At 32.3% G+C, this 9,720-nt stretch overlaps 3 protein-coding genes across 5 annotated transcripts; 1 reads left to right on the forward strand and 2 right to left on the reverse strand.

Annotated features, from left to right (window-relative positions):
• The first annotated feature begins 1,159 nt into the window (after positions 1-1,159).
• Positions 1,160-2,827, forward strand: LOC145161655 (SNARE-like superfamily protein). Of its 3 annotated transcripts, none has more exons than XM_079081234.1 (4): positions 1,160-1,494; positions 1,642-2,027; positions 2,207-2,274; positions 2,417-2,827. In XM_079081234.1, exons 1-4 carry the CDS (start codon positions 1,307-1,309, stop codon positions 2,495-2,497), a joined length of 723 nt encoding a protein of 240 aa, XP_078937360.1. In that variant the 5' UTR covers positions 1,160-1,306; the 3' UTR covers positions 2,498-2,827. The 3 variants fall into 3 exon arrangements, with proteins under 3 accessions (XP_078937360.1, XP_078937361.1, XP_078937357.1); XM_079081235.1 differs by lacking the exon at positions 2,417-2,827 and having other exon boundaries at positions 1,642-1,802; positions 1,884-2,027; positions 2,207-2,409; XM_079081231.1 differs by lacking the exon at positions 2,417-2,827 and having other exon boundaries at positions 2,207-2,409.
• A 93-nt stretch (positions 2,828-2,920) lies between these two features.
• LOC145161654 (transcription factor LAF1-like) lies at positions 2,921-4,397 on the reverse strand. Its single transcript, XM_079081230.1, has 3 exons — positions 4,248-4,397; positions 3,727-3,856; positions 2,921-3,581 (listed from the first exon to the last, which is right to left on the reverse strand). Exons 1-3 carry the CDS (start codon positions 4,387-4,389, stop codon positions 3,089-3,091), a joined length of 765 nt encoding a protein of 254 aa, XP_078937356.1. The 5' UTR covers positions 4,390-4,397; the 3' UTR covers positions 2,921-3,088.
• Positions 4,398-5,762: 1,365 nt separating this feature from the next.
• Positions 5,763-8,432, reverse strand: LOC145161656 (pre-mRNA cleavage factor Im 25 kDa subunit 2-like). The gene is made up of 7 exons (XM_079081236.1): positions 8,068-8,432; positions 7,289-7,334; positions 6,823-6,916; positions 6,677-6,750; positions 6,496-6,582; positions 6,273-6,383; positions 5,763-6,044 (listed from the first exon to the last, which is right to left on the reverse strand). Exons 1-7 carry the CDS (start codon positions 8,184-8,186, stop codon positions 5,973-5,975), a joined length of 603 nt encoding a protein of 200 aa, XP_078937362.1. The 5' UTR covers positions 8,187-8,432; the 3' UTR covers positions 5,763-5,972.
• Positions 8,433-9,720: the final 1,288 nt, after the last annotated feature.

Consider the following 9,720-nt stretch of genomic DNA (forward strand, 5'->3'; position numbering starts at 1 on the left):
TTCAACTTCCAATTCAATATATATATATATATATATATATATATATATATATATATATATATATATATATATATATATATATTCATGGACATTCCAAACACAAAGTACCATTATTTTTTGTTTAGTTGAAACCCTGAGATGCTTGAACTTGCTATATTAATTGGAAGTTGGGAGGACGAAGGAAGATGTGTGTTTCTTGGGAGAGGGACGAGGTTGATAGGATGTAGAGAAAGACAAAAGTACGTCAGATGAAATGATCAATAACATTAAATGAGGGAGCTCAACTTGACGAAAATACCCTCACATGCTCTGTCTCAAATCTGACAGAGTTAGGTAAAAGACCCAAACATTAAAAGTTTTGAAACCACAGAGACCAACGTTTATGACCTAAAAATTAAGAATCGGACTGAATTCTTTTAGAAATCACATGTACCACTTCTAAAAAATTTCTTTTTTATAATATATATCTTTTAACAATTTAACATTTTAGCTATATAGTTTTGCTGCACAACTTGTAGACATTTACCTAATATGATATAAATCAAACCAATCGGTCAAATTCCCCACCCACCAACGATCTGAGTCGACCCAAGTAGTTAACGGGCCCGTTACTACGTTAGCAGGCTATGCGGATTGAACCGCTACTTGATTCCTTTCATTTAGATTTATTCAAGAACTTTAAAATTTAATTCTTGTTTTACTTTTCATAATTTATCCAAAACTTGCCTATTTTTATCAATTCTGTTAATAACATACAATTACGTTAGTATTTATTGCATCTTATCGTTAATTATACATATAACTCAAAGATGAATCTGAAGTCGTTGTTTGTAAATTATTATTAAGAGAAATTAAATATCCTCCTACCTTTTGTTATTACCAATCCTCCTACCCATTTAAATGATGATATGTGTCATATTAGTATTCTAAAATATTTTTAAATTTCATTAAATGAGCATTAAATGTAACACATGTCATCATTTTATTGGATATGAGGATACGTAGGAACCAAAATAGGAGGATAATTAATTTCTCTATTATTAATTATTATAAAAATCTGTTTTTTTTTTTTTGGATAATTCTTGGGGGCTAAGGCTTTTTGAAAACGCGTATGGAGCCTCTTTTTGTATACCATAAAAAAGACAAAGGAATCGCTCTTTTTCCTTGTCCTTCTCCATTACTCCTCTCTGTAAATCCATACTCAATTTCTCATTTCCACCCGCGCGCAAACTGCTGAACGTGAAAGATTACTCAATTTTGTTACCACACACAGACACAGACACAGTTGGAAACATTAGAAGCGATCATGGTGAAGCTGACAGTCGTTGGAAGGGTGAATGACGGATTGCCCATTTCACAATGGCCCTTATATGAAGAAGACGGCGACAATACCATCTACAAGCAACATGCAGAGTTCTTGCTTCATGAAATCTCCATGGCAGCTTTGCCACCTTCCGCCACAACAATCCTCCTCCCTCACCACCATTGCTTCAAGTATGTAACATTGTAGCATTAGATAACCCCAATGCTGTTTTCTTTCCATTTTTTTTAATAAATTTGATCCATTTAAAGTAGAAAACATATTCTCGACAGTTCCCTGTCCCTAATTTTAGTTTAGTTTGTTGTGACAATTAACCGAAGCTATGTGGTGAAGAATGGGGTTTGCTTCATTACTTTGTGTGATGCTTTATATCCAAGAAAGCTTGCATTCCACTACCTTCAAGATTTGCAAAAGGAGTTTGACAAGATTGATCTGAACCTTGTTAAACAGATCACCAAACCATACAGCTTTATCAAATTCAGTAACCAGTCCTCCAAATTCCTGTTTAGTTCAAAAGAATTCTCCTCTGTTTGGTTCCTGATTAATCTATTTTATGTTGCAGATAATACTATTTGCAATATCAGAAGACAATATATGGATACAAGAACGCAAGCAAACTTATCGAAGCTAAAGTCTAACCACAAACAAGAATTACATGTTCATACCGAACAAATGTCTCTAGTTGTTGAATGGAGGAGAAGATCAGGTAACATTAGTTCAACATGTAAAATAATGTATCTTCATATGTAAAGTTATACACTAAAAGTGTGTTTTAACTATCACTGATAACCAAAATATTCATCTGTTGGTATTCAAACTCTGGTTTAATGTTGCTTTTGGTGATTTCTGAAAGCTTAAATTCTTCCCACATTTTTTTATCATCAGATATGCTGGAGAGAATGATGAAAGCACATAAAAGTGCTTTCCCAGTGTGGGGATCCCAGACTCTTGAGGTAAATATATATAGAAGGGTTAATTGCAAGAAATCGCAACGTACTTTCATTTTCTTGTTTATTATAGCATCATACTTTCATTTTGTAACCCTATACTTTTGATATCATCCAAAATAGCTAGCTGTTAACTTAAAATTCACAGGTTATCGCAGTGAAATGGACACCGATTACAATCATCTTCATTGTTTCATTTGTTCTTTTATGGAGCAGCTTTAAACAATGAGAATCTGTAAATTCCATCCCTTAAATGACAAAAACAGTAAGCTTGGATGTGGAGCAACCATGAGAGAAGGATTTGTTTGTACATTATCAGCATGAATATATCTCAAGAAAAATCAAAAGATTGAGGATTTGGTCTCCAGAATATTGTTGTGTATTTTGTGTATATGTTCAGTTAGGACTTGTATATGTATTGGGTCATTCATGATCCCGGGTTTATAAGTCGTTAGTTAACAAGGTTCCATAGAAGTAGTTCAAGAATTCTTTTATGTAATGATTTTGAAAATCTTTCTAATTATAATGATAAAAAAAGACAGAGTAACACATTTGATTATAGAGGTGGAATGTCAATGGCTTTATTATAATTCATGATCTAGAAACAATGTCTTCTTGTCTGGAATCTCTTGAGGTAAACCCACCTATAAAATACAGTTGAAACTTTTATATATATAATCCTGGCCTGAAGCTTGACATCAGCTTTAATTAAACATAAACATATGCATTTTTAACTTATTCCAGAATGCATTAATGATTTCTACTGTAAGACCCTGAAATTTATTTATGGGGGAACAAAATACAGACAATCTAGCTACAATTAGTTACAAGTATACAATGTTACATCACTGTTGTTGAAGTTTTGAGAAATATTAACTTGAGAGATTAAATCAAAGAAGTCACTTTCTTCATATTGATGCTCATATTTCAATTGCAAATGATCCATGGAATCCACAAAACCATAGCTTGATTGAATAATGCCAGATCCTTCATTCAGTAGTGCACCATTTGTGACTGTTTTTTGAGAACCAAAAGTATAACTACTCATGTCTTCCATTCCCGAAGTGTCAAACTTGTGAAACTGTTGGAGAGATAGCCATTCAGCAAATAGAATCTTGGGTAGATTTCTGCAACCATCTGCTTCTGATGATTCAAGACTTGAATCTGTTCTTGTATAGCTGGAAGAAGATGGGGTTTGTTGATGAGATTTCATGTTTTCAAAGTTTACTACTTTTTTCTTCATATGAGAATGCCAGTGGTTCTTTATCTCGTTATCAGTCCTTCCAGGCAAATGCTGTGACATCTGAGACCACCTGTCATGTGTTATTAAAAGATAAATATATGTATATTTATTTATGGTTTCTTTTTGTGATGATAATTGTAAAAAAATAAATAAATAAATAAAAAAAATTAGAATGGATCTACATTCTACATATGCATGATGGTTTGGTTGCTTACTTATTGCCTAGCATGGCATGAAGAGAGAAAATGATATTCTCCTCTTGTGATGTGAATGTTCCTCGCTTTAATCCTGGCCTTAGATAATTAATCCATCTCAATCTGCAGCTCTTTCCATTCCTTTGCAAACCTAATATAATATAATATTAGTCAAGGAGAAAACTGTAAATTTAAGATATCTTGATTCTATAGCTTCTACAGTATATATTATGCATACAAACAAACACCGACATTGAAAATAAAATCTAAAAAATTACTAACAGCCTCTTTTCTTTTCCATTAGATGTTAAAAATATCAAAGAAACTGGCGACATACTTGGGGAAATAGAAGGAAAAAGTAAATGAGACCAAATTTGTAAAATGTTAGGACTAAGTTTATGGTCTCTAGTAACTGGCTTTTAATTTCTGCATAAAGTAAACTCATATATGGATGGGTTAATTACCAGATTAATTAAGAAGTCATGTCCTCATTATATATATAAGCCTATAAAGTCAAAAATTAAGGAAGTTATATATATTACCAGCATGAATGGGGACAGAAGTCCAGCAGCCAATACCATGGTTTATGATGTAATCTCTGAGCTTCTGATCTTCATCAGGTGACCATAAACCTCTCTTATGCTTGTGCTTTACCTTTGTCTTCTCTAATAACCTGCACCTCATTATGAAATGGGAATATGATAAAAGTGATATATGACTTTATGTGTGTTATAATATAAAGAGAATTGGAGATTCCTTAGGATATAACTAAACTTATTAAATTATGAAGTTGGTAGACCACCTTTTACATTTTAATTAACCTAACAACTCCATGACAAGTCTAAAGGTTAATTAATCTACATGCATGGAGAATAAACACCAGAACAAGATTTCGAACCAATATCAATATGCATTTATTAAACCATGATGCAGCAGAAGTTTGTTATCGCACAAGCAACACTTGAATACGTAAAAAGTTGCAGTAATTCTAATTATATTATATGTATTAATATGCTTAATTAGTTCTGATTGAGATTAAATAGCCAAGGCCATTGGTCAACCAATGACATATATAATAAGATGGTTCATTATAGTCCTCCCTTTTTTTTTTTTTTTTTTTTTTTCCTGTAACAGGTAGCAGCCGCGCCAATAGGAAAACAAGTAAACGGATAGATTAGACTTTAGAGGGAGTAGAAGCGCTCTCTTTTGAGTAATTTGACCGGTTCTCCATGCTTCTAATTAATTAATATAAAAAGAACATAAAACAACTTACACAAAAGTAATTTTCTGTCAATCCACATTGTTGATCTTTCAATTAAAGCACTTACCATGCACCCATCATTGAAAAACATCATTCTACTTGAAAAAACGAACGAGAAATATACACAAAAACAAATTTGTAAAAACCTAAAACTCGAGAAAAGCCTCGTCTTCTTGACCTACTTTATTAAATCATTCTCGTTGCTTTAACTATAAAATTAAATTAAATTAGATTAAAAAAAAAAAACTCACGTATAACTTACTAAATTTGAATTTTATCCATTAAATTCATTAAGTAGAAATAGAAAAAATAAATAAATAATAATAATCAACATTTTAGTTGAATAACCAATGATAGGGACAAGATCAGGCTTTTAACAACTTTCCGAATCATGCCATGATAATATTTATTATATCCAACTTAATATATTAAATTGTGTTCTAATCTTGTGGTCCTCGCAACTTAAGCAGAATAATTCCTGCATAGTGCATACGTGTAGTTCCCAGGTCATCATAAGGTGTCACTATCGTGCATGTTATTACAATATTATCTGCTATATATCTTATAACTTCCCATAATATAATATCATATAATCTTTGTGTTGGTTCATGAATCATGAGATCAATAATAAAACGCAAGCTCATAATTTTAACCCACTACCTACACAGAAATATAATCCTTTCCGCATAAAATACAATGATATATATTGCGTACTTTTCTACATACCATAGTCGCATACACATCACAAGTATAGTTTAAGTTTAACCTCACAAATCCGACTTGCTTGCTTCATATATTAATTAATTCCCTGCTACATAAACGTGAAGTAAACCACTTTTTATAGAGTATACACGAGACATTAAGTTGTTTAAACTATTAAATTACTAATCGATGATAAACATCTATTAAGAGACACCCACTTGATCATCAGCATCAACACACACACACACACACACACACACACACACAATCAGATTTCTAGTCCTTTAGTATCAAATGATGAAGTTTATGTGTGAACCATGTTAAATTGAAATCTTGACAGCTGTTGCGGGATGGTGGATATCACAGGTCCATATCTCTGCATCCAAAACATAAATGAGATTAAGATTAACATTAGATAATTAACACAAAGTCACAAAGTAAAATAATCAATGAGAGATTAGGGTCTTGTTTCTTTTTTACTTAAAGCAAAAAAGGACTTAATAGAGAAAGCCAGGGAAATGAGGTTTTCCCAATTAAGTCCCTAACTATTTATAAATTTTCCTTCATGTTCATTTTCTCAAATAATTAAATGAAGACAGCTTACCTGAACGTTGTCATAAAGCTCAAACAATGGAACAGCAAGAAGTTTTAAATTTTTTGGCACTGCAAAGTACTCTCTTTCTGACAAGTGAACAAGGAAAAGTTTCTTACACTCCTGCATGCATAATCAACCAAATCATATCACAATTAGCCTAGGCACAAATCATAATCATTTAAAAACAAATAATGTAGATGCATTAATTTATGCTATTGAAATTTCTTGTTACCTTGGGTTTGGTTATGTGTGGAGGGCAATACGGGTACATTATGGTCTCAAAATTAGGCCTCCACCACACAGCCACACACTCTCCTATCTGTAATTGCATTCCATTTACAAACCCATGGAAATCAAGAAATCTTTAAACTGCAATTTGTTTAAAAAAAAAAAAAAAAATCTAAGCTGAAAACCTGCCAATCAGACTGAAGTCCAGTAGAATTAGCTGCAAGTTTGCTATACAGTTTCCTTTTCAACCCCTCAGTTTCTGCAAAAGTAAAAGATAGTTATCTATAAAACAAAGAAACAATCAAAACAATTATATAAATCATTATTATACCATTTTCTCCTGGTTTCAAACGACCACCAGGTAGTTTGCAGAATGTGTTCCCAATTTGCAAAAGCAGAATATGAGGATGATTATGCTCCTGTACCTGTTCATTAACCCATTATTTACTTTACTCATTTTTCAATTTCATCATACAATCTGTCAAATTATTTTACTATATAATCATCATAAGAATCTACCATGAAGTAGCACCAAAGATTGTATCTTCTTTTTCAAATTCAAGATATATACGATAAACTTTGCAGCACCAAACAGGCTTGGGGCTTGCAAATTAAACGAATCATACATCTATACATGTTTAAAGTTTGAACTTGAATCTAAACTGCTGTTACAAATTTATAATTAATTAATGTTGCAATTCTTTCAAAGAAATGGGAAAGCAACAAAACAAGGTATTTGTACATTAATTAATGATATTACAAACAATGAAATTGTATTGAAGAAAAGATGGAAAGACCAGCAAGATTCCTTCAACGCTAGTCCTCATGCCTTCCTTCATATAGCTGTAAGAAAAAAAGAATATTATTTCAGTTTATAACTAAACAGTGCTCCAAAAACGATAAACAGTAAAAAAAATAAAAATTTACATCTGCCCTTTTAATGTTTTCTTGTAAAACTGGATAATAGTATACTTTCATGGACACATCATTAGCTCCAAAGGTACCAACTCGTTTTTTAGGAGGTGTTTGGAAGTGTTGCAAAAACTGATTATAAGTTATTAGCTTTTTGACAAAACATATTCTGAATTCTTTAATTTTAAGGATCAAAATAATAAGATTTTGAAGCAAATACGAAGTTGCAGCAAAAAAATGTAAAATTGATATATTGCTTTAACCAATTATTATTATCTAATTCTTGTTCTTGAAGTTGCAATAATGACTTTGAAATCGCACATCCAAACACCCCCACCTAAATACAAACAAAATGAGATTCATTTTTAAACTTGGTATCAAAATTACTCTGTAGTGATTTAATGTCCTGACCCTAACATTTTCATATAGAGAAGTTATCTACTACATAGTCCGCTTCATCCTTTTTCGACCTGAATAAAGTAACGGACTAATAGTAAAATAATTCCAAAAATGAAATCAAGAAAGTTCATTTCAGAATATAGGAAGTATTCAAGGTTCCATTTCGAACTAGGGTTTTCATCAAAATATGTTGCCGGCCAGCTTCATTGCTTATAAAAAATGGAATTACAAAATTAAAGGGAGTAAGCTTCAAAAAAGAACGTACTTGAGTTTCATACGAGCCAGGCGGTCAGCGACGGAAGTGTCCTTCTCCATCTTCGGCTCCTTAGTGCCGAAGGTGTAGCTCGACAGTGGATACGTATTCACCACAGACGACGTAACCATCTTTACCTGAACTTTTTTTTTTCCTAGCTAGAATTTTCAGGCGAATTCTTGGATCGTCTGATGTAGTGGACAGATGGAAAGATGCGAAGATTTTAGAGGGATCGGGGTTTTCTGACGAAGCAAATCCTTGACTCCTTCAGAAGTTCGAGATATATACTAGGGAGTTCTCTAGAACTGCACTCTTTCTCATTTCTTCGTACGTGTCACGAAACCTCGTCTCTGCTCTTTCTTTTTCGAGAACATAAATGATCCCTCTTCTATTTACAAATATCTCATATAGTTTTTAAGTTCAAAAAAACTTTATAGTTTTTAAGTTCGAAAGTTTCGATCGTTCCATGTGGTTTCAAAACTTTTAATGTTTGATCATTATTGTTCACTTCATCATCTTTTTTCCGTTAAATTTTATTTTATTAAAATAATCGAAGGCCATTTACGTCATTTCACTCCGTTAAATTTTATTTTGTTAAAATAATCGAAGGCTATTTACGTCATTTCACTACCACATGGACCATTTATGATGTTTTAACTTGTTTATAAAAAAAAATATATCATTTAATTTACAAAGGGTCCCACCCCTTTCTTTATCTCTCTCCATCACACATATACTTACCACAATGAAAGGGTTGTTGATTTCAATTTCCCAAATAAAAACATGCTAAGATATGCAATCATCCTATATAAGAACAATGTTTGACTGAAAAAGTCAAAATTGGACTTTGATTTCAACATAGAGGAGAAAGGACAACCACACTTAGATTGAGAACACGCTATCATGAGAGACTCATATCTGTAATATTGGGTCTTAACTCTTATGATTAAAACAACTATTTGGGAGATACAGATTCTACTCAAGAACACCAAAATCCCCTTTCCTCTAAAAAAAATTCTTTAGGTAAATTACACCAATCGTCCCTCGTGCACATGCCAGAAAGCGTGTTTAGTCCCTATTTTCAAAAATTAACTCGGGCCGTCCCTCATTTGTTTTAATCTTGCACACTTCATCCCTCAAGACATAAAAAGTCTATTTTACCCTTTTACAATTTGTTTTTTTAATTTTTTTTATTTGTTTTATCATTTTCAGTTTATATATATATATATATATATATATATATATATATATATATATATATATATATATACACACACCTACCCACCCCTCCCCCCTTTTCTTTCCCTACATTTCTTTCGTCTCCCTGAATATCTGGAAAGACCAAAACATCACCACCATCATATTCTCAGATTCAATATTTGCCATTTTCATCTCCGGTTACCCCAAAAACATCTCCAGTGACTTTGAACAGAAAAGAAAGAACTCCATTTTTTTTCTCTAAGAACTTCACCATTCTCTTTTTCTTGTAGCCCTTTCTCTTTAATAAACTCCATTTCATGGACCAAAAAGAAAGAACAGGTTGGCAAACCCTGTCAGAAATGGTCAGAGAAGAACAAGAGACAGGTAAACGCAAACCCTAAATCGTCGTCTGCATCTGAAGTGTCATAACACAAACCCTAGATCGATGTCGTATCCCTTCGTCTT

The sequence above is a fragment of the Lactuca virosa genome, chromosome 2 (genome assembly GCF_052849685.1).
Source record: "Lactuca virosa cultivar CGN04683 chromosome 2, Lactuca_virosa_CGN04683_v6, whole genome shotgun sequence".
NCBI lineage: Eukaryota > Viridiplantae > Streptophyta > Magnoliopsida > Asterales > Asteraceae > Lactuca > Lactuca virosa.